At 53.8% G+C, this 22,961-nt stretch overlaps 2 protein-coding genes and 1 long non-coding RNA gene across 5 annotated transcripts in view; 2 read left to right on the top strand and 1 right to left on the bottom strand.

Moving 5' to 3' along the window:
* The first annotated feature begins 371 nt into the window (after positions 1 to 371).
* Positions 372 to 3,349, top strand: smco4 (single-pass membrane protein with coiled-coil domains 4). 2 transcript variants are annotated; one of them, XR_008952989.1, is made up of 4 exons: positions 372 to 507; positions 1,550 to 1,639; positions 1,795 to 2,160; positions 2,814 to 3,349. XR_008952989.1 is itself a non-coding variant. In XM_057049589.1 (4 exons), the coding sequence occupies exons 2-4, from the start codon at positions 1,595 to 1,597 to the stop codon at positions 3,012 to 3,014; spliced, it is 516 nt and encodes a 171-aa protein (XP_056905569.1). In that variant the 5' UTR covers positions 372 to 507; positions 1,550 to 1,594; the 3' UTR covers positions 3,015 to 3,349. The 2 variants fall into 2 exon arrangements, 1 of the variants encoding a protein (XP_056905569.1); XM_057049589.1 differs by having other exon boundaries at positions 1,795 to 2,064.
* A 1,205-nt stretch (positions 3,350 to 4,554) lies between these two features.
* The window catches only part of nf1a (neurofibromin 1a), a 29,177-nt gene continuing 10,770 nt past the window's right edge, over positions 4,555 to 22,961 (top strand). Inside the window, exons 1-35 of one of the 2 annotated variants that reach the window (XM_057049566.1) lie at positions 4,555 to 4,824; positions 7,403 to 7,546; positions 8,272 to 8,355; positions 8,474 to 8,664; positions 8,735 to 8,841; positions 8,921 to 8,988; positions 9,105 to 9,180; positions 9,263 to 9,420; positions 10,375 to 10,548; positions 10,652 to 10,780; positions 10,861 to 10,935; positions 11,035 to 11,166; positions 12,097 to 12,234; positions 12,330 to 12,443; positions 12,695 to 12,774; positions 12,856 to 12,979; positions 13,074 to 13,320; positions 13,407 to 13,480; positions 13,563 to 13,646; positions 13,819 to 14,208; positions 14,332 to 14,471; positions 15,236 to 15,358; positions 15,432 to 15,515; positions 15,632 to 15,748; positions 16,061 to 16,242; positions 16,319 to 16,530; positions 16,648 to 16,809; positions 16,879 to 16,976; positions 17,232 to 17,367; positions 18,520 to 18,582; positions 21,548 to 21,706; positions 21,773 to 21,870; positions 21,952 to 22,098; positions 22,170 to 22,316; positions 22,388 to 22,498. In XM_057049566.1, the coding sequence (XP_056905546.1) occupies positions 4,765 to 4,824; positions 7,403 to 7,546; positions 8,272 to 8,355; positions 8,474 to 8,664; positions 8,735 to 8,841; positions 8,921 to 8,988; positions 9,105 to 9,180; positions 9,263 to 9,420; positions 10,375 to 10,548; positions 10,652 to 10,780; positions 10,861 to 10,935; positions 11,035 to 11,166; positions 12,097 to 12,234; positions 12,330 to 12,443; positions 12,695 to 12,774; positions 12,856 to 12,979; positions 13,074 to 13,320; positions 13,407 to 13,480; positions 13,563 to 13,646; positions 13,819 to 14,208; positions 14,332 to 14,471; positions 15,236 to 15,358; positions 15,432 to 15,515; positions 15,632 to 15,748; positions 16,061 to 16,242; positions 16,319 to 16,530; positions 16,648 to 16,809; positions 16,879 to 16,976; positions 17,232 to 17,367; positions 18,520 to 18,582; positions 21,548 to 21,706; positions 21,773 to 21,870; positions 21,952 to 22,098; positions 22,170 to 22,316; positions 22,388 to 22,498 (4,628 nt within the window). In that variant the 5' untranslated portion in view covers positions 4,555 to 4,764. The remainder of the gene's footprint in view (positions 4,825 to 7,402; positions 7,547 to 8,271; positions 8,356 to 8,473; positions 8,665 to 8,734; positions 8,842 to 8,920; positions 8,989 to 9,104; positions 9,181 to 9,262; positions 9,421 to 10,374; positions 10,549 to 10,651; positions 10,781 to 10,860; positions 10,936 to 11,034; positions 11,167 to 12,096; positions 12,235 to 12,329; positions 12,444 to 12,694; positions 12,775 to 12,855; positions 12,980 to 13,073; positions 13,321 to 13,406; positions 13,481 to 13,562; positions 13,647 to 13,818; positions 14,209 to 14,331; positions 14,472 to 15,235; positions 15,359 to 15,431; positions 15,516 to 15,631; positions 15,749 to 16,060; positions 16,243 to 16,318; positions 16,531 to 16,647; positions 16,810 to 16,878; positions 16,977 to 17,231; positions 17,368 to 18,519; positions 18,583 to 21,547; positions 21,707 to 21,772; positions 21,871 to 21,951; positions 22,099 to 22,169; positions 22,317 to 22,387; positions 22,499 to 22,961) is intronic. The other variant, XM_057049568.1, reaches the window with a different exon arrangement.
* Positions 19,490 to 20,047, bottom strand: LOC130534917 (uncharacterized). The gene is made up of 3 exons (XR_008952992.1): positions 19,921 to 20,047; positions 19,834 to 19,868; positions 19,490 to 19,676 (listed from the first exon to the last, which is right to left on the bottom strand). It is a non-coding gene; the product is annotated as an uncharacterized LOC130534917 (long non-coding RNA).

Raw genomic sequence — 22,961 nt, forward strand, 5'->3', positions numbered from 1 at the left:
CCGTCCTCCCGGGGCTCACCTCCAGGGATGGTGGGGGGGGGGGGGAGGACAGGAACCCGGAGAAGGGCTGGAAAAGTTCGATCCACCGACCACCGCAGCCGGACCGAAGCGCCCGACCTGACAGATCCGAGCGAGCGGCTCTCCGGATCAAAACAGCCGACCCTGTCGCTGAGTGTCGGGGAGGAGCGCGAGGAAGCCAGCCGCTCCAACAGGCGCTCCGCTCGGCTACGAGCCCGTGCGTGTCCCCGCTGTCACGGACGGTCCTGGTGGGGGGAACACGGCGGCTCACAGCGGCGCTGGAATCAGCAGTTTATCCAACATGGTGAACCGAACCGGGGCTGCTCGGGCGCTCGGATTATACGGGCCGCCGACCAATCAGATGCCGCGGCGCACTGACGTCACGGCCTCTCCCGCGATTGGCACCGCGCGCAGCCAGTGAGGCGCGCGGCCGCGGGGAGGGCGGGAAGAGAGCCGATGATCCGGTGAATAACAGCCTGTTATTAAGCGGTAATAACAGCTCACTCGCCTCAGCCACCAGGACCGTCGCGTTTAAATCTTAGCTTGTTGTTTCTGTCAAACTTTTAGACATCTATGGATTCACCTAAACGATGTGGTTCTAGTTAAAATACACCTTCTGGACTGGTAACACTGGGAAAGAGAGGGCTCAGACAGAGGATAAGTAACAGGTTATACTGGGACAGAGAGGGTAACCGGCTGGTTATACTGGGATAGAGAGGATAATTAACCTGGTTATACTGGGACAGAGAGGGTAACAGGCTGGTTATACTGGGACAGAGAGGGTAACCGGCTGGTTATACTGGGATAGAGAGGATAATTAACCTGGTTATACTGGGATAGAGAGGGGAAACAGGCTGGTTATACTGGGACAGAGAGGGTAACAGGCTGGTTATACTGGGACAGAGAGGGCTCAGACAGAGGATAAGTAACAGGTTATACTGGGACAGAGAGGGTAACAGGCTGGTTATACTGGGATAGAGAGGATAATTAACCTGGTTATACTGGGACAGAGAGGGTAACAGGCTGGTTATACTGGGATAGAGAGGATAATTAACCTGGTTATACTGGGATAGAGAGGGTAACAGGCTGGTTATACTGGGATAGAGAGGGTAACAGGCTGGTTATACTGGGACAGAGAGGGTAACAGACTGGTTATACTGGGATAGAGAGGATAATTAACCTGGTTATACTGGGATAGAGAGGGGAAACAGGCTGGGTATACTGGGACAGAGAGGGTAACAGGCTGGGTTTACTGGGACAGAGAGGATTTTATACTGGTTATACTGATAAGCGGACTGGTTATGTCTGAGGTGGGGTGAAATAACTACTGGGAATTGTTCATGAATATTTTCATCTAGTTTTTTATTCTTCCTCCTGATTTCTTGTGTCTTCTCATTTGCGCCCAACTCTCCTTTTCTTTACCTGCGTTTCTTCCCTTTATTTTCTTCCTTCCGACCAAAGTCTAACCCTCTTTTGAAGTTGCTCCCAGCATCAGGTAGTTGTTCTCCTCAATCTTTGTTTTTTATTCCAGGAAAAGCTTTGAAAACTCCATCGATGATCCATCCTCTCAAGGAGGATGTTGTCAAGCATGGCAGACAGAAGACCCTCTGTTTACTTACAAGTAATTTTTATTAATATTATTAATAATTAACATAAGTCTCATAAAACAAAGCGACGTATTTGAACGATCGAACACCATTTTTCTGTGGTGAAGATGCATTTAAAGCGTCTTGTGCAACCCTGTTTAATGCGCCTGTCTCGGGTTTTATTCTGAAGGGCTGTTCCGGAAGCTCCCCTGCTGTGACACCGGCTAACTTCCGCTGGTGCCCAGCGCGGCTCGTGCGTCTCCTCGCGGACTGCCACGTCGAGCTCGGCGAGGAAGCGCAGAAACTTGGGCAGAGTCGCGCCGCCACCCGCCTGGTGTCCGGGGCCGCGGAGAACCGCCGCCACTGTCCCGCACAACTGTCCCGCACAACTCCGTCGGACCAGCCGAACCTCGCCAGGAAGCGTTTACTCAGCGGTCGGAGACACCGGATACCGGAGCCAGTCAGCAACTTCCCGAACCCGGATCAGAACCCGTCGGTGCCACTGGGACCGGTTCACTCGCATTAGTCGCGGTGGTAAACTGGTTCAGTGTTGCAGGTGGAGTGCGATTTGCCCAGCAACAGATTACGGGAGATTAGTGACGTTTGTTTGCAATAAGTTCTAAAAACGACTAATAACTAATGAAAAAGTAATTTACCACAAACTCTGGTGGAAGCAGGTTTTACTGGCTGCATGCTTCCACTTAATCATGTTTTCAGGTTTAACTTGATAAAAAGTCGTTTAACTGCCGGTTAATTGCTATTTTGTAGTTTTACATCCGCATTAGACGTGAACCAACAGTTTCTGCACTTTAATAAAGCAGAGCCAATAGTATTTAGATTCAGGACATGAAGCGGTTATTTTTGTGATGCCTAAAGGCCTCTCGGGGTTGGAAAATCCTGTTTTTGTGTGTATGTGTGTAATTGTTATGTTGGGTTAGCCCAGAATCTGAGCCTGAGGGGGAACAAAGTTGTCTTGGGGTGTTTGAAAAGGAGAACAAATAGTTGGAACTAAAGTGCAAATGTTGTCTTTTTAAAGCGTGAACATAAAGAGAAGCTTCAGGTTTCTGAATCGTGACCAAACAGAAGATTGTGGTGCTGAAATACTGTAAAAGAGCGTCCGAGTTGGGTCCAAGTCCAGAAAGGTTTAGCAGTTTAAAGGTCCGGTGATTTTGGAACAGGACGTGTGAACGTGTGACTCTTGTGTTGCAGCGTCTCAGCAGCGAGGACGTCATGAGGCAGCTCAAAGGCAAACCCAAGAAGGAGACCTCCAAAGACAAGCGGGAGCGGAAGCAGGCCATGCAGGACGCCCGCAAGCAGGTGGCCACCGTGGTTCTGCCCACCGTGGCCGTGGTGGTGCTGCTCATCGTCTTCTTTGTCTACGCTGCCACCAGGCCCGGCGCCATCGCGTAGACCTCAGACTGGCGGACTGGAAATGACTAAACCAAAGGATTTACCGCCCAGTTCCCCTCCCCGACCCTCCTCCGAACACTCCATGCAATAGCTCACCTGCCAAGGACTGAAAAGATGCCCCCCCGTTACCACTTTCTCTCTTTTTGACGTGTGCTGGACGTATGAAAGTGTTTGTTCTCGCCGTCTGAGAAGGCCACGCCCCCGATGAATGTAAGGCGTTCAGGTCCCTGAAGGTGAAGGCTCTCCGCTGGAACCTGTGGGTCATGAGTGCTTCTGATGATGTGCCTTAACACAAGTCCATCTTTGGGTTCAGGAAATAAATGTCTGAAATCTGACCAGTGTTGGGGGGCTGTTGGGCTTTTGCTTTGAATGGGTTCGTGGAACAAGCCTGCTGATGAGGTTCTGGTGTGTTGGACACGTGCGTGAGGTTCTGCCTCAGACCCGACACCCGTCGGTGTTTAGGTGAGTTCAGGTTGGGCTCAGCGAGCCGAGTCCAAGCACTGGCGGTCTGTTCCCCCAGCAGGCACCGCTTTGGCCAGTTTTTAGGGGGGTCGTCTGTCTAACAGCAGGCGTGAAGGTTCTGGGGTCACTCAGCAGACCCGGGACCTGCGTTGTCCAGTTCCACAGTGTCTGAGGCGTATGCGTGTGGTGGATGATATTGAGGAAGCATTCCGAACAGGAAGTTCTCTCCGTTTACAGGCACAAACAGGGGTGCATTTTTCATCAAACTTTACATAACTGCAGGGAACAGCAAGTTTTGGGAATGATTAATCCACATTTGGTGCTCCGCTGAGTATTTAGGACAGCAGCCGTGTGTGCGTGCGTGCGTGCGTGCGTGTGTGTTGACCCATCAGCAAGCTCTACTTCCGCCCTCTAGTGGTCAGGGAAGATCAGTCGCTGACCTGTGATGGGATCCAGTTTGTGTAAAATCTGACAATTAAATCAGAATTTAGGGTAAAATAGAAGCGAAACTAGACCAAGACCACGAAACAGATAACTTGCTTATAATAAACATACTGATTAAATGCAAAATTGTAAAGATACATGCTTGGATCAAAGTTCTTCAAGACTTTATTGATTTGATTCAGAATTTGCTTAACTCAGCGGACCAGACGGTTTCTTATTTTAATTCATGGGTTCTTGTATTACAATTTAGCGAAATTGATTGTTAAAACGGCTAAAATCATGAATGAAAATTGTAAAGGAAGTTTTATTAAAAAAAGAGACCATCCTGGTTGGCGCATGCGCACTAAACCAGCTATGGTGCGATTTAATGAAACGAGGGCGGAAGTCCAAAATCTGTACTTCAAAGTAATATGTGATACGACGACAGCTCGAAGTTCCCACGAAGTAATTCGTTGTTTTGGTCGTGAATTGACAACTCAAATCTTCCCCTCGAACCAACGCGGACAGAACATATTAAAGCTTCGGTTCGAAATGCTGCCACCAGATGACAGTTTGCCATTTTATGAATGGGAGCCTGGAGACCGGGACCGGAAGTGGGGTTCTTGCCCCCTCTACGGTAACTTGACCCTGGTCTCCAACGCCTCCCATCAATTTCTCTGAAGAAGACTTCCGGTGGTGTGTCATGGCGGTGGCATGGTGAATCCTACAGAAAGGGAAAAATATTCGCCCCGTTCGTCCTTTTACGTCGATTCGGGACAGAATTTCATGCCTGAATAAGCCCGACAGCTCCGGTCCCGCACCTTGGATCTACCAGCGCAGCTTTGCGGCGTCCCCCCGCCCGGCCATGGCGGCTCACAAACCAGTGGAATGGGTCCAGGCCGTGATTACCAGATTTGATGAGCAGGTAAGATGGGTTGATTCACTGGATGGGTGTAGCACTCCCGGGCTGGGTTTAGGCCCCGGCTGCCCGCTGCCCACGCCGCGGCGCCGTTTTGTCCCAACGCGGCGGGGCTCGGACGGTTTTCCCAGCGAGACGAGCTTCCCGACCGGGATGCGCTCGCTATTTCTGTCCCGGCTGCACAACACTGAAGAAGCGGGTCCTTCGCTAGCGCCCGCTCCACCACCAATTAGCACTCCCCGTCCACATTCGTGCTGCTATTTGTGCCAATTTGCTGCTCAGGCACCAAACAACAGCCCGAGACCCGACGCGCCTCAGCTTTCCCTTTTTTCTTGAGTCCGAACCGGGCTTTGGTGTGCCAGTTAAATGGCCCCGCTGAGGCGTTGTAATGCCAGCTATGTGGCTAACGTTAGCAGGCCCGGCTATGGAGTGTAAACAAATAAGATGTGAGTGTGCTGGCAGGGTGCATCCAGATGGACACCTGTCCGAGCCTGGGGGCTGCACATCAGCCTCCACGGAGCCCGCTTCCCGGCCCGTTTGGAGCCGCCGAACCGTGGCTTTTCCGTCCGCGGTCCTCAGGAACGGGGCGGTTCGGTCCCGTGGCCGCTTCGTGTCGGTGGCTTCAGCCGTGTCGCCAGTCCTGCTCAAAGTCACTCCGCTGTGTTTAGACTCGTAATTGTGTAGCTTTGGTGTTTAGTGGTCACAGATCCTGGGTTTTTGGAGGTTTTAGCGGCTCAGTTTGGATTATTACAGTTGGCTTAAGGTGTTATATCCACTTCTTGGTCACTGATACTCTAATCCCGCAGCTTAGCGCTGCCTTCTCCAAGCAGACCCACTTTCTAGGCTGTTTAACCCCCCCGTGATGTCCGGTCATTTGGAGATGCTGACCCATCACCTTTATCCTCTGGCTGGAGCCTCCGTGTTCGCTCCCACCTTTGTGACGCTCCTTGCAGCACCGACAGGACCCAGGAAGCGTCACAGACCGTCTGTAACCGTCTGTGATCCTGTCCTGACCCTGGGAGTGAACACCTGAGCAATGGAAGCTCCGCCCATCCGCCAGACGTCATCGCCGTGCCGTGACACGGGCGAGCAGCCCTCGCTCGGTGTGAATTAGCACGTTTATTAGCCTCTTGCTGCGTGGCCGCCGAACAAATAACGACTTTATTTGGTTTTAGCGCCGCTGGACCAGCAGCTATTTTTGACTGGCTGAATCTGAGGCGTCGCCTAATTAATTTCACCCTTATAGTTGGTGCCTGCAGCACGAGCGCGGCCTCAAATACCCGCCTAGATGTTTGGTGACGGTCCAGGGCTCCAGCAGAACCAGAACCAGAACCGCGAGGCTGCTCACCCAGGAGCCTGGAATGTGTGGAACTCCGCTCCGGCTTTGAAACTTGAGCTCTCCGGCCCATCATTTTTGACCCCTAATTGGTCAGATTAAAGCTAAATCTAATCTTTCAAGGTCCCATGGCTTGAAGTGTTCACTTTGAACATTTGTGTGGCATTAATGGGAGCCCCCCCCCCCCCCGAGCCTCCCTGTGGCCCCCCAGGTGGCCCGGAACGAGGGGCTCAGGTGTGCCGATCAGGAAACTTCCCCGTGTGTCGTCATGTGGGGAAAGCTTCCATCCACCTTCTCCGCTTTGGCCGGCCCATCGGCTGAGCTGCCACAGTCCTACCTGGGGCGCAGGTAATCCAAAGCCACGCCCCCAACCTCCACCTGCCACGCCCCCTCCCCTATTAGCATTTAAAGCTGCAGACCCTGAAACGGGCCCGGCTCTAAGTGGCTGCACCAAGGCTGAGTTTGGGCTCAGAGGCCCCAGATACAGAGTCAGGGGACCACCGAGGCCGGACCAAAGCCCCCGGACCGGCCGGACCCGGAACCTTTAAGGGTCTTTTCCCCAATGAAGGGTTTTGACTTGCTCCTGTCACGGTGCAGAAGATGTAAATATTAATGTAAATAATTAATCCTCGATTAAGCTGTAACTTTACATACTTTGTTAATTGAGTGAGCTTTGATCAGTGTATTTTTCCTTAAAACCACACGACGTTTGTGCTAAGTATTAGCATGATGCTAAAAGGACGTCGGAACTAATGTGACATTCAGGGGGATTTCCCTCAAAGGATCGTATCACTTTAAATAAATCGTCATTAAGACTTAATTAATAAGGTTTTTCTCTTTTCGACGGAGACGCTGGTTGATTAGTGAAATATTCATCTTATTTTTTAAGAGGTTTAAATGACTTGGTGTCATTATGGCAGCTAACAGTCGTACCAGATGAGCTGATGTCATTAGTAGCTGGATGAAACGTCGCTGGGCTCGGTTGGTTTTTAGATTATTGAGGTTTTAATCCTCTTCCCGGTGAACTGGGCCACCAGTGAACTGGACACTGGTGTGTTTGTGAGCCCCGGAGCCAGACAACACACATATTTGTGTGAAACAAAGAGCGCTCAGAGCAGGCGGCGAGCGCAGGCGTGAGCCGTCCTGTCATGATGTCACTGCTCGGACACCATTTTGGACATTTGGAGACATTTGTGGCGTGTGGAGGAGGGTTCCGTTGGTTATTTGATGTCATTCCTTCCTCTCCAGCTTCCCATTAAGGTTGGACACCAGAACACACACACCAAAGTGAGCACAGAGCACAACAAGGAGTGTCTGATCAACATCTCCAAGTACAAGTTCTCCCTGGTCATCAGCGGCCTCACCACCATCCTCAAAAATGTCAACAACATGGTGAGTGCGGCGCCGCCGGTGAGGGCGGGTCCATCCTCCACTTTGCTCAGCACCAGAATCCTAAATCAGGCACATTTAGCCAAGAACTCCCAAAGGTCAGCAGGTCAGACGGCTGCACTCTTCAGCCCCGACCCATCCCGACCAGACCCGACCCATCCCGACCCATCCCATCCCAATCCAACCCGACCCGACCCATCCCATCCCAACCCACCCGACCCAACCCGACCCATCCCATCCCATCCCAACCCAACCCATCCCATCCCAATCCATCCCACCCAACCCGACCCATCCCATCCCACCCAACCCGACCCATCCCAACCCAACCAACCCATCCCATCCATCCCATCCCAACCCATCCCATCCCATCCCATCCCATCTCATCCCAACCCAACCCAACCCATCCCATCCCAACCCATCCCAACCCAACCAAAGCTCCTTTCCTCACCCCACGCACGGAGCGTCGGGTGTCATTGACAACATAAATCAAACCCAGTTACAGCCGAGTTTTGGGAATTCTTGGAGCGGCTGATCTCCGCTCATTCCACTCCGGGTGGATGCAGATTTATTCCATCAGATTCAGGCGACGCCGATGAGTTCTGCTCGTGATTCTAAAATAAGTGCCGACTAAGTGAAGCCACAACCCCTCCGTGTTTCCTTTCCCGTGTGTTTCTTCCTGGATCGACCGGAACCACGCGACCTTCCCGTGGCCCGTTGCTGCCGTGAAGCGGATATTCGGAGAAGCCTCGGAGAAGAACCTCTACCTCTCCCAGCTCATCATCCTGGACACCCTGGAGAAGTGTCTGGCTGGGGTGAGTCTGCCTCCTGGCGTAGCCCCGCCCCCCGACAGAGTGGGTTTAGCCCCGCCCCCCGACAGTGGGTTTAGCCCCGCCCCCCGACAGTGGTAGATCTTCCCTTTGTCCTCCTCAGCAATCCAAGGACTGCTTGCGTCTGGACGAGACCATGCTGGTGAAGCAGCTGCTGCCGGAGATCTGCCACTTCATCCACACGTACCGCGAGGGCCACCAGTACGCCGCCGAGCTGCGGGCCTCCGCCTCCGCCGTGCTCTTCTCGCTGAGCTGCAACAACTTCAACGCCGTCTTCAGCCGCATCTCCACCAGGTGGCGGTCTCTCTTTGAGGTGTGGGGGCTCGGCGCCGGCGCCCGTCTGACATCCGCTTGGCCTCCGCAGGTTACAGGAGCTGACGGTGTGCACGGAGGACAACGTGGACGTCCACGACATCGAGCTGATGCAGTACATCAACGTGGACTGCTCCAAACTGAAGAGGCTCCTGCAAGGTCAGCTCGGCTCCTCCCACCCCCCCAACCCCCCCCCCCCCCCCACCCCCCCGCTCCTCTAACGCCGTGTCTGTTCCAGAAACCGCCCTGAAGTTCCGAGCTCTCAAGAAGCCGGCCCAGCTCGCCGTCATCAACAGTTTAGAGAAGGTGCGTTGGCCTCGGCCCGGTTCCTCCCCCCGGCCCGGTTCCCCTCCCCGGTCCGGTTCCTCCCCCCGCCTGCTCGTGCACGGCCGCCTCTCACACGTGCACGTCTCTCTCTGCAGGCCTTCTGGAACTGGGTGGAGAACTACCCGGATGAGTTCACCATGCTCTACCAGCGGCCCCAGGCGGATATGGCAGGTCGGCACCGCCCCCCCCCCCCCCGGGACGGGTCTCGGGTCCGTACGCGCTGATGTTCCTGTCACTTTTGTGGTGTGTTTAGAAGCAGCAGAGAAGCTGTTCGACCTGGTGGACAGCTTCGCCGAGAGCACCAAGAGGAAGGCGGCCGTGTGGCCCCTGCAGACCATCCTCCTCATCCTCTGTCCCGAGATCACACACACCATCTCCAAGGACACGATAGAGGACAGCAAGGTCAACAAGGTAGGACACACACACACACGGGCTCACACACTCACACACACACACACACTCAGGCTCACACACACACTCTCACACACACAGACACACACACACACTCACACACTCACACACACCCACTCACACACACACCCTCACACACACTCACACTCACACACACCCTCACATACCCTCACACACACCCTCACACACACCCTCACACACCCTCACATACCCTCACACACACACACACTCACTCACTCACACACTCACACACACACACACACTCAGGCTCACACACACACTCACACCCTCACACACACCCCCCCCCCACACACACTCACACACACTCTCTCACACACACACTCACCCCCCCCCACACACCCTCACACACACACACCCCCCACACACTCACACACACCTCACACACACCCCCCCCCCACACACACTCACCCCCCCCCCCCCACACACTCACTCACACACTCTCACACCCTCACACACACACACCCCCCCCCCCCACACACCCTCACACACCCTCACACACACTCACCCCCCCCCACACACCCTCTCACACCCTCACACACTCACACTCACACACACCCTCACACACCCTCACACACTCACCCCCCCCCCCCCCCCCCCCCCCCCCCCCCCCACACACCCTCTCACACCCTCACACACCCTCACACACACCCCCCCCCCCCACACCCTCACACACACCTCACACACACCCTCACACACTCACCCCCCCCCCCCCCCCCCACACACCCTCACACACACACCCCCCCCCCCCCCCCCCCCCCACCCCCCCCCCCCCCCCCCCCACACCCTCACACACACCCCCCCCCCCCCCCCCCACACACCCTCTCACACCCTCACACACCCTCACACACACCCCCCCCCCCCCCCCCCACACACTCACTCACACCCTCTCACACCCTCACACACACACACGCTCACCCCCTGCTGTGTCTGCAGAAGCAGTTCCTGGACAGCTTGCGTAAAGCTCTGTCAGGTCAGGGAGGCAGCAAACAGCTGATGGAGAGCGCCGCCATCGCCTGTGTCAAGCTCTGCAAAGCTTCCACCTACATCAACTGGGAGGACCACTCCACCATCTTCCTCCTGGTCCAGCCCATCGTCATGGACCTGAAGGTCTGGACCCGACCCCCCCGATGCTGGAGCAGCTCGTCCCCACTCAGTCTGAAACCCCCCTCAAGCCCCCCTGGTTGTCACTGATCCCTTGTGTTCCCATCAGGCTTTGCTCTTCAACCCCGCCAAACCCTTCTGGAGGGGCACGGGCAGCCAGAACGCCGACGTGGAGCTCATGATGGACTGCTTCGTCTCCTGTTTCCGCATCAATCCTCACAACAACCAGCACTTTAAGGTGCACCCTCACGCCCCCCCCCCTTCTGTTCCTGGGGGTGTCATGCTAACGTCTGCTCATGGTTTCTGTTGTCCTCGCAGGTCTGCCTGGCCGCATCCTCCCCCTCCACCTTTCACTTTGTCCTGGTCAACTCTTTGCACAGAATAATCACTAACGTGAGTCTGGGGGGGGGGTGGGGGGGGTCGTCTGGGCCCGAACCGTCCGCCGGTTCTCATGAGCTCGCTCCGTTTCTCACCTCGCTGCTCTCCTTTCAGTCCCACCTGGACTGGTGGCCAAAGATCGACACACTGTACTGCTACTCCGGAGAGCTCCGCTTTATGTTCTCCGACACGCTGAACCGGGTCATCCAGGGCGCCGGCACACACGCTCCATTGCGCCCGACAACGGTAAGAGCGTCAGTACCGCGACAGCGGGACCTCTGCTCACGAACGTCTCTACATGCGGAATATTCAGGTTACGAAGCGTCTCCACGGGAAAATATTTCCTCTTGTTACGAAAGAAATTTCAGGATACGAAAGGCAAAAATACGCTACCGCTGCTACTCGCAGCTCGCGGAGTTTAGCGAACGTAAACATGCTAGTAGCTGCTCTGCCATTGGCTATCGCCTAGCATCTTCCCGTCATCCCATTGGCTATCGCCTAGCATCTTCCTGTCATCCCATTGGCTATCGCCTAGCATCTTCCTGCCATCCCATTGGCTATCGCCTAGCATCTTCCTGCCATCCCATTGGCTATCGCCTAGCATCTTCCTGCCATCCCATTGGCTATCGCCTAGCATCTTCCTGCCATCCCATTGGCTATCGCCCAGCATCTTCCTATCATCCCATTGGCTATCGCCTAGCATCTTCCTGCCATCCCATTGGTTAGGACGGACAATATGTACAAGTTTGTGTGTATCCCAGCGTCGCCTTCGTTTAACTTTTATTGTGGGTGTTTGTATGTTTGTCCATTAGATGGCGATGTTACCACAAGTGTTAACGTTCGTTGCTAATGACAGCTAATGTAAGATTAGCCTGTAATAAAGTTCCATTTTGTTCCTGGAGAAGCCTTGCGCTGAATTCCTACATTTATTGTGCGGTAATCTAATTGTAACATGTATTTGTTACATGTTTTGATGCATTTTTATGATTTATAAAAAAATTGGGGGGTTGGAACGGATTAGTGCATTTACATGGAAAACGCGTCTCTACTTACGTAATTTTCAGGTTCTGGAAGCAATGAATTTGGTAAGCAGAGGTGCCACTGTGGTGACGAGGTACAGAGGTGTTGGGTGTTGGGGAGGCGATGGGAGTGATCCTGCTTCTCGTCTTTGTTCAGAGTCTGACCTTCAAAGGGAAAGTGACCAACAGCCTTAAATTCAAAGAGAAAACCACAGAACTTGACACTCGAAGCTACAAGTGCCTCCTGCTCGCGCTGGTCAAACTCATCCACGCAGACCCCAAACTCATGTTGCACGTGAGTCCCGCCCCCCCGGCGCCGACTTCTCTTCTCCTTTGCGTCCTATCGGAGTCCTAACGCCAGAAGGCCTCTTGTGTTTTCCTGCCTTTCAGAACCCGGTGAAACAGGCTCCGGAGATGCAGAGCAGCACGGCGGAGCTCATCACCGGCCTGGTGCAGCTGGTGCCGCTCACCAACAGCACCCAGCTGTCACAGGAAGCCATGGAGGTCAGCGCCTCCTCGCACTCGCTCATTTAGGTTTTCTGGGAAACGGGGATCCATTTTCTCTCTTGTGCTGAAATCGCGGCATCGGTTGAGAACAGCTCCTCCTTTCGTGTTTTAAAATAGCAGCTTTGTTTGTTTGAAATGATCTTGACGTGGGGAAGCTCTTCGGGACGTTTGGAGCTACTGTTACAGCGGTTTCTGCTTTAAACCGACTCCTCCGTGGTGGCTCAGCAGATATTTCATGTCGTCTCCAGGCTCTGCTCGTCCTGCACCAGCCGGAGACCATCGAGCTGTGGAATCCTGATCTTCCCATCGAGACCTTCTGGGACATCAGGTATTGAACCTGTGAGGTCAGAAGGCCTTTCCCTCTCTTCCCACCAGCTTGGTCCAGCTTCTAACAAACCTTGCGATCCAGCTCGCAGGTCCTCTTTCTCATCTGCCGTCGCCTGACCAGCCAGCAGATGGTTAATGGGACCGACGTCCTGAAGTGGCTGAGGGAGATCCTCATCTGCAGGAACAAGTTTCTGCTCAAGAACAAGGTGCAGGACCCAGAGTCTGCATGAGTCGGCACAATATCGAAGCCAAAATGGCGGTTTGCCTTGTCACCAACCCGCGGCTGCTCCCTCCCCCCAGGAGTCGGCCACCATGGGCGGCGGCATCCCCATCTGTCGGCAGGCCCAGACCAAGCTGGAGGTTTGCCTCTACATGTTCCTGTGGAGTCCGGACACGGAGGCCGTGCTGGTGGCCATGTCGTGTTTCCGACACCTCTGCGAGGAGGCGGACATCCGCAGCGCCGCCGACGAGGTGCCCGTCCAGACCATCCTGCCCAACTACCCCACCTTCAGTGAGCTGGCCTCTGTCAGCAACATGATGGGAACCGGTCAGTTTTCAGCCTTCTGACGGCTTCGTCAGTCGCAGAGGTGCTCGTGATGTTCTCGCTAACCACGTTATTGGGTCTGGATGCAGGTCGCTCCACCCTGCAGAAGAGGGTGATGGCCTTGCTGAGGAGGATCGAGCACCCCACGCCTGGAAACATTGAGGTAGCCTTTTCTTCTGTCACAAGTTCCTCTTTTTCAATCCATTTCCTGTCACCTTTGCGATGACTGTTGGTTCTATCCTCAGGCCTGGGAGGAGACGTATTCTAAATGGGACCAGGCCACCAAGCAGATTCTAAACTCTCCAAAAAACAAGGCGGATGACGGGCAGGTAAGTCTCCCTGTGAAGACGATGTGAGATGATGTCTTCACCCCAGCCGTCCATCTGATCCAGGATTAAACCCATCTCCAGTCCTCCATCTGTCCGTTCAAGCCTCGTTAGCATTAGTTTTGCTGTTTGGGAAAGATTCAGGTGAGACTGGTGTGTCTGTGCCCCCCCACAGCAGGAGTGGATCAACATGACCGGTTTCCTGTGTGCTCTGGGGGGAGTTTGCCTCCAGCAGCGCAGCACCCCCGGTCCTGCCACCTACAGCCCCCCCATGGGCCCCTCAGCAGAACGCAAGCAGTCCATGATCTCCATGGGCCCCTGCGACATGTCCAACCCTCTGGTGTCCGCTTCCTCCTTCTCCTCGTCCGCCTCCAACGAGACCCCCGTCGGCCGCTTTCTGGACCGGCTGCTTTCTCTGCTGGTGTGTGGCCACGACCGGGTCGGCCTCCACATCCGCACCAATGTGAAGGACCTGCTGGGCCTGGAGCTCAGCCCCGCCCTCTACCCCATGCTGTTCAACAAGCTGAGGAACAGCATCGGAAGGTTCTTCGACGCGCAGGGGCCGGTATGTTTTAGGGTCTCGGCCACATCAGGGAAGACACGGATTAGCTTAAAGACAGGAAGCGGGACGTGCAGTCAGTGTGTGTGTGTTTTGTCCTGGAATAGTCTCACGTTCTTCTGTTTCCAGGTTCCCATTAACGACACCAACACTCAGTTTGTGGAGCAGACGATCGCCATCATGAAGAACCTGTTGGACAACCACACGGAGGGCAGCTCTGAGCACCTGGGCCAGGCCAGTATCGAGACCATGATGCTGAATCTGGTCAGGTGAGCGCTCCCTGCTGCCCCCTACCTGTCAGAGTCGAATTACAACACTGGAGTATCACTGCTGGGCTTTTCTGAAAAAGACAAGTCCTTATTTCTTTCTTCATTTCTATATTTTAATGTAAATACACCTCAGTTTGGACTAATGTGTGTCTCGGCTGGAAATTCAAAAGTGGCCTGTTGGTGCCTGATTCTGACTCCTCTCATATATAAACTACAACTCCTCAACCTGTAAACAAAGTGGGACCCAAACCTCTGGAACCTCTTTTGTCGTGTTTACTGAGCTTCATTAGGTACTGCAGGCCTTTCTGTGTTCTGTGCTCTCTGTCTGACCCTAACCCAGGATGCTCAAGGTCAGTTCCACCCGATTCATGGGCCACTTTACCCACACAGGGACTATATCTTCATCGGCCCATCGTCGCAAGGGTTCCCCTCAAGTGGAAGCTCCACACTGTGCCATCGTAGAGAAGACACCCCAGAAAAACCCATTCTGTTGCCAGGGGTTCGAGGCCAAAGTTGCCCTCGTCCCTCTTAACTTTGAATGTAATAGCGGGTTTCAACCCATAGAGGGCGGCAGATTTTTAATTCAAAATACGCCAAATTGAAATACTTTGACTAAAATAAGCTAAAACAACGAACTAAAATGAGAGTTGGACCAGAATCAACACTCTTCCATACCCAATTACCTGTTTTCAGCAGGAAAAAACGTGGTTTTGTGGTGTTCTTCCGCTGTCATAACAAAGACTTGAGCTTTGGTGCCTTTTCAGGTATGTGCGCATCCTGGGGAACATGGTCCATGCCATCCAGATCAAAACCAAACTGTGCCAGCTGGTCGAGGTGATGATGGAGAGACGAGACGACCTGTCCTTCTGCCAGGAAATGAAGTTCAGGTCAGTGACGCCCCCGACGATGGCGGTGGTGAGATGAGGCGGATGTTTACCGGGGTCTTCCTCTGTGGTTTAGGAACAAGATGGTGGAGTACCTCACAGACTGGGTGATGGGAACGTCGAACCAGGCCGCCGACGATGACATCAAGTGTCTGACCAGGTGGAGCTCAGTCCTGTCGACGCGCTTGAGAACAACTGTGAGGGCTCTGCCTCACCCTGTGTGTGTGTGTGTGTGTGTGTGTGTGTGTGTGTGTGTGTGTGTGTGTGTGTGTGCAGGGACCTGGATCAGGCCAGTATGGAGGCCGTCGTGTCTCTGTTAGCTGGTCTTCCTCTCCAGCCGGAGGAGGGCGACGGAGTGGAGCTGATGGAGGCAAAGTCTCAGCTGTTCCTCAAGTAAGAACTGTTTGCTCTCGTCTCGGCAAAGCTTGAAATCTGGCGGCTCGTTTGATTTGATTTTCATTTTGAATTTGGTGGAACTTTAGCCAGGAAATTGAGGGTCAAATGTGGTCAGAAGTAAAGTGTCCGTCACTGGGGCGTCGTGCCAAACGGACGGATGACATGTTGGAATGATGATTTATATTTATTGTGTACTGAGTCACACACGAGTCTGGTTTAAGAGCAGCTCAACAGCCGGTTGGTTCACCCAATAATTCCTCTGTAGCAGCGTCAGTCTTCACGTTCTGGGGCCTGTTTGTGGTCCTCCAGGTACTTTACGCTCTTCATGAACCTGCTCAACGACTGCAGCGAGGTGGAGGACGAAGGCCAAGCTGTGGGCGGGCGGAAGCGAGGGATGTCCCGCCGCCTGGCCTCCCTGCGCCACTGCACCGTCTTGGCCATGTCCAACCTGCTCAATGCCAACGTGGACAGCGGGCTCATGCACTCCATCGGTACTTTGGGGACGGCTGAACCATGCAGATGGGTTGGCGGGGCGGTTTTGACCTGAGACGGCGTGTTCTTCCGCAGGTCTGGGTTACCACAAGGACCTCCAGACCCGAGCCACCTTCATGGAGGTGCTGACCAAGATCCTGCAGCAGGGGACGGAGTTTGACACGCTGGCGGAGACGGTGCTGGCGGACCGCTTCGAAAGGCTGGTGGAGCTGGTCACGATGATGGGAGATCAGGGGGAGCTGCCCATCGCCATGGCGCTGGCCAATGTGGTTCCAGGGTCCCAGTGGGTATGTAGCTCACTTGGAGACCTCCCTGCCTGTTGTGTTGCTCACTGAGCTTCGACTACATCCTGTATTTGTGCGTATACCTCTGTACAGTGGAGAAAACCTGTGTTGTGTTTCCAGGACGAGCTCGCCAGGGTCCTGGTGACGCTGTTTGACTCCCGACACTTGCTCTATCAGCTCCTGTGGAACATGTTCTCCAAAGAAGTTGAGCTGGCTGATTCCATGCAGACCCTATTCAGGGGGAACAGCCTGGCCAGCAAAATCATGACGTTTTGTTTCAAGGTGGGACTCTGGAGTGTGGCCGTCGCTGATGGACAGACAGGGAATCACGGCTGCTGCCTTGTGTTGCAGGTGTATGGGGCAGCGTACCTGCAGAAGCTCCTGGAGCCCTTATTGAGAGCGGTCATCACCACCCCGGACCACATCAGCTTTGAGGTGGATCCCACCAGGTGAGATTATCTGTCCTCCGCCTGGTTCTTGGCACTCTTCTCTGTTTAAGACCCGTCGAGGCTTCTCACAGGTCCTCCTCCAGCTCTCCTAAGGCCTCAGGTGCTTTGTCAATAACTTTTGTTTTACCAGGGAAAAATTCCAAGAGAAATCTTCATGTTTGGTGTTCGGAGATTTTTCTGAACATGACGTGAGGAAGAGTTCCTGTTGGTCTTGGGATTCTTTGTGATTACGGGCGCTGGTTTCTATGTTTCCAGGCTGGAACAAGGTGAGAACCTGGAGGAGAACCAGAGGAACCTCCTGCAGATCACAGAACGCTTCTTCCAGGCCATCATCGGTTCCTCTAGCGAGTTCCCCCCACAGCTCCGCAGCGTCTGCCACTGTCTTTACCAGGTAGGACCTCACTCACTCTCTCTCTGCCCCCCCCCCAGCTGCTCATCCAACCTGTCTGCACTCACCTGTGTGCGTGCACATGCGCGTGCACACCACGAGCTCTCCTGATGCTACACAGCTCGCTGCTCAGCACATCATAAGCATCAGCTGCGTGCGATTGTCCTTCCTCTTTCTTCTGAGGCCCCGCCCAGAAGCGCCACGGGACGATAAACCTGCCGCCCCCCCAAAACAGGACCCTGGTTTTCTCGCGGTGTCAAAGTAGCTTCAGACGTCTTCATGTAGCCTTCTGCCACCCCGATGGGGCGCGTCTCCTCCCGCTGACGATGTTTTCAACCACCAAGGGGGACGTTCAGACACGCCTCAGACTCAAACTCACTGGTTCTGATTGGCAACACCGGTAAAACCCGGTTCAGAGCAGGTCCGTAGTGGTTCACACTGGTTGAAAACACCACGGTGACCTCACCTGTCAGGCCTGTGGTCACACCTAAACGCTGCTCTGCATTTCAGTGGTGATCCAGATTCAGAGTTATTCCATCTTTATGGCCTGTGGACTTCCAGGAATGTTCACCTGGAACCTCAACTTCCCCTTTTCTGGGGCTTTTTGACCCAAAGTGTGTGTGATATCCTCATTGGTGGCCGGTTTTCATTCTTCCCACCTGTTGTTGGTTCCACTGTGTGTGTGTGTGTGTCGTCAGGAGCTTCGTTCTAACGCACCAGGCTGGATGAAGACAGGATTAGGTGTGATCACAGTTTCATTTCCGCCTCTGAACGCACCCTTGTTCTCCATCGCCGTAGCTGCCGCTGCTTCCGCCTCCGGCGCCGCTGCAGCTGGCGGCGCCGCTCGGGCCCTCACGCACCTCCGCTCCGTCCACAGGCCTGTGTGTTCTGGGTGTGCGTCCATGTCTCTGCCATCTGAGAGCTCCCTTTTATTTTGTCGCTGCACCGTGCACTCGCACTAACGCTGACGTGCAGGCGCCACGCATGCACTGACACGCTTCCAGCCCGCAGCAGGTCTCATTTCTGTGTTTTTATTGGACTGAGTGTGTGTGTGTGTGTGTGTGTGTGTGTGTGTGTGTGTGTGTGTGTGTGGGACAGGTTGGTGTGTGTGTAGCTGGTGCTGTGACCATGATTGTGCTCATCTCTGTTCTGTAGGCTACTTGCCACTCTCTACTGAATAAAGCAACAGTAAAAGAAAAAAAGGAAAACAAAAAAGCAGTAAGTTTGGAGAATCTACTTTCCCTCAGACACTTTTGCCCCTAAAGCAAAAAAAAATAAAAAAGAAGCCTTTTTTTTTGCATCTCTTCCATGTAATTGTTTTTTATTATTTCTTCATTCCGTGATGATTTGGTTTGATTTGGTGTTCGGTGTCTCTGGAAATGTTTATTCTTTTATTTCCTCCATTGTTCTACGACCATCGTACTAATATTTTGGTTCCATTTGATGCATTTCCAATTAACAGTTCCCAGGAAACTGTGGCCTTCTCTCTTTTTTTCTGGACTCTGATTTGCACTTGAAGACATTTTCTCAGAACATTTCATCTGCCCCCCCCCAAACACACACACACACCACACACACACACACACACACACACACAGCCCATGCGTGTCCAGATGAAATCTTCTGACGAACTGTCGTCCCTCTGGTTGGACTCTCTGCTCTGCCGTCTCCGTCCTCCCAGGGTCTCTGCGTAGGTTCCTGCTCCCGTCTCAACCACGTTGGTTCTCACTCCTGTGGGGGTGGGGGGGGGGCGCGAAGGTGTGTGGCTGGTTTCGCGCCCCTTTCTCACCTGCAGCAGTGAGAATGTCGGCAGTTTCATTCTCTTTTGCTTCCCTGACACGCTGGACAACACTTACAGGGCTGACCTCTGACCTTTGGCCCCTGGCACTAGCATCAGAGTGAGTGGGTGGTTCTGGATGGTTGAGTTTTTAAAAGTTAACGGAGCGACGTCGTCGGGGGCGGGGCTGAGAAGCGGAGGGTTGTCGGTTCGAGCCCCAGTGCGGACAAAATCTGGAAGGTGTTCTGGTCGTGGGGGAGGTGCCGGAACACCTTCAGAGCACTGCTGAGGTCCCCTTGAGCAAGGCACTGAACCCACCGATGCTCATATCGGGCTATAACTGGCCACTCATCCAGGGGGGGCCTGCCTTGGCCCATATGTGCCCCCTCCCTGTGACCCCAGCAGGGGTAAAGGGAAGAAGACGAGGGTCGATATCAGTGAACTGTCTCCTCGGTGTAGTTTTGAGTTCGCCTTTATTTTAATTTCTACTTGTGTTTCACGTTTATGTCTCTGTGTCTGTAGCGTTTACCGTGACCTCCGGTGACCTCCGGTGACCTCCGGTGTCAGCGTTTACCGTGACCTCCGGTGACCTCCGGTGTCAGCGTTTACCGTGACCTCCGGTTGTCAGCGTTTACCGTGACCTCCGGTTGTCAGCGTTTACCGTGACCTCCGGTTGTAGCGTTTACCGTGACCTCCGGTGACCTCCGGTGTCAGCGTTTACCGTGACCTCCGGTTGTCAGCGTTTACCGTGACCTCCGGTTGTCGGCGTTTACCGTCACTTTGGCCTGATTTTGACCCAAACATGGACAGAAAACTGAGGACTGTCAGATTTGTGCCTGTTATTTCTTCAGATTTGATGTTTTGGCTCATTATAGTTGTGAAAGCAGCACCGTCATGACATCAAACACTCGTCGGTTAGGGTTAGGTTAGGTTAGGTTAGGGTTAGGTTAGGGCTAGGTTAGGTTAGGGCTAGATTAGGGTTAGGTTAGGGCTAGGTTAGGTTAGGGTTAGGTTGGGTTAGGGCTAGGTTAGGTTGGGCTAGGTTAGGTTAGGGCTAGGTTAGGGCTAGGTTAGGGTTAGTTTGGGCTAGGTTAGGGTTAGGTTAGGGCTAGGTTAGGTTAGGGCTAGGTTAGGTTAGGGCTAGGTTAGGGTTAGGTTAGGGTTAGGTTAGGGCTAGGTTAGGGCTAGGTTAGGTTGGGCTAGGTTAGGTTAGGTTAGGTTAGGGTTAGTTTGGGCTAGGTTAGGTTAGGGCTAGGTTAGGTTAGGGCTAGGTTAGGTTAGGTTAGGTTAGGTTAGGGCTAGGTTAGGGCTAGGTTAGGGCTAGGTTAGGTTGGGTTAGGGTCAGGGTTAGGTTAGGGCTAGGTTAGGGTTAGGTTAGGTTAGGGCTAGGTTAGGGCTAGGTTAGGGTTAGGTTAGGGTTGGGTTAGGGCTAGGTTAGGGCTAGGTTAGGTTAGGTTAGGGCTAGGTTAGGTTAGAGCTAGGTTAGGGCTAGGTTAGGGTAACCCTGACCCTTCCTTCCAGTCTGTCTGCTACCTGGTGCTGGGTTCTTTTGCCTTTTCATTGCGTTTCCTCCCGTCTTTGGTCCAAAGTGTCTCTGTAAATAAACCAGGCCCAACGCTGGACGGGGACCCGTGAACTGTCCCTCCAGACGCTCCGAGTCGGACCATATGTGAGGGGCTCAGAATTCCGTGTCTTCTGTCCCAAAAGGGTGAAAAGCAGCTGGCTTATGTCCTGAAGGTTTCCAGTTGCTGATCTCTCTCATCCGTTCAGAGGATGAATGAGTAGCTGCCCCACCCCCCTGGTCTGGGGGCTGGTCCACAGACACCTGCTGGGGTCCAGATCTTCATTTAAGGCCTGTTTGTAGCAGGGAGCTTCTGTAGCTTCTGTCCTCTGAGGAGGAAGCTGCTTGTGGAACGCTGCAGTAAACGGCTCCGGGAACGGGCGACATTCCTGGAATGTGTCCTGAAACGTTTGAATGGTCCTCGGCTGCTTCACGCCACCATCAGCACTCATCTGTCTTCACGGCTGTTTTTGAGTTCTGTTCCATCCTTCACCAGCAGAGAGGAGTCGCTGGGGTTCCGTGTCCTGCTTGTCTTCTCTCTCTCTCCCTGGCACTGTAAACACTGAAGCAGAACCCTCTCGCTCTTCTTCCAACCTCTAAAGGAACTGAGATTGCGTCTCAGCTCATGTCCGCCTCCACCGTTCATTTTTCTGATGTCTGTCACAGTTTTACAGGTGCTCACTTCACACATTCCGAATCACGTCTGTTTTGCTCTCACCAGACCCTCTTTAGCTCTATAACACACTCCAATATTCCAATATTCTCTCTCCCTCTGCTCAAAACTCCCTCTCTTTTTCCTTCCATCATTCCGCCTCGTCCCGCTCCCTCCATCTGTACACGCACAGGTGGTGAGCCAGCGCTTCCCACAGAACAGCATCGGAGCGGTGGGAAGCGCCATGTTCCTGCGGTTTGTCAACCCGGCCATCGTGTCCCCCTACGAGGCTGGAATCCTGGAGAAGAAGCCTCTTCCCCGCATAGAACGGGGCCTGAAGCTCATGTCCAAGGTGAGAACGGGAGCGCGCTGGGTTTCCGAGCGGGCCGAGAATCAGCGAGTCTTCTTCTGTTGGCAGATCCTGCAGAGCATCGCCAACCACGTCTTGTTTACAAAAGAGGAGCACATGAGGCCTTTTAACGACTTTGTGAAGAGCAACTTCGATGCAGCCAGGAGGTGAGACGGAACCACGGGTTCCAACGTTCGGATCGACGCTTTGCTTTAGAGGCATCGCACTCATTCTTCTCCCCACCGCAGGTTTTTCTTGGACATCGCTTCGGACTCTCCTCCCAGCGACTCGGTCAACCACAGCCTGTCCTTCATCAGTGACGGCAACGTTCTGGCCCTCCACCGCCTGCTGTGGAACAACCAGGAGCGGATTGGCCAGTACCTGTCCAGTAACAGGTCAGACGGAGACCCCCCCCCGCCCCCCTCCTGCACAGACTCTGCTCAACAACGCTCCTTCCTGTGTCCAGGGACCATAAAGCTGTAGGCAGGCGGCCCTTCGACAAGATGGCGACCCTGCTGGCCTACCTGGGGCCGCCAGAACACAAACCCGTGGCCGACACTCACTGGTCCAGCCTCAACCTGACCAGCTCCAAATTTGAGGAATTCATGACCAGGTGGGTCAAGCGGTGGGGTTTTTCCTCTCCGGCTTGGAGAAGTAGAGTGACTCTTTCTGCTTGTTCTGCAGGCATCAGGTCCACGAGAAGGAGGAGTTCAAAGCCTTGAAGACCCTCAACATCTTCTACCAGGCAGGAACCTCCAAAACTGGCAACCCAGTGTTCTACTACGTCGCCCGCAGGTACGAGCTCATGGTTAAACTGTGGTTGCCAGATGAAAGAATCGTTATTCTGGATGAACCATTGATCGAGTGGTTTAGCCTGATTGATACTGGGAAACTGGAGTAACGGATCTCTGGGATGTGGACATGTGACCATCAACGGATGTTCTCAAAGGAGCAACATTAGCAGCACAGCTGAACGGTTCTGTCGCTCCGGTGATCAACTTCTTTATTTCTTTGTCATGTCGCTACTTTTAGCCGCTGCACGTGCTGAGGAAACGATGAAGTTGGTGTCATCCATCCGGTTTGACTTAGCAGGAAGAAGAACTGGCCCCATTTGCAAATAATAATCTAAAAACTGCCACATCCACCGAGGGGATCACGGGTTGACCTGTCCCAACAGTCAATCAGGACGTTAGCCAGCGAGGTAGCCGCCACGGCTAACTCCACAGCAGCGATTACTCGCGAATCGTCGTCCAAAAAG

This window comes from Takifugu flavidus, chromosome 12 (genome assembly GCF_003711565.1).
Source record: "Takifugu flavidus isolate HTHZ2018 chromosome 12, ASM371156v2, whole genome shotgun sequence".
Lineage (NCBI taxonomy): Eukaryota > Metazoa > Chordata > Actinopteri > Tetraodontiformes > Tetraodontidae > Takifugu > Takifugu flavidus.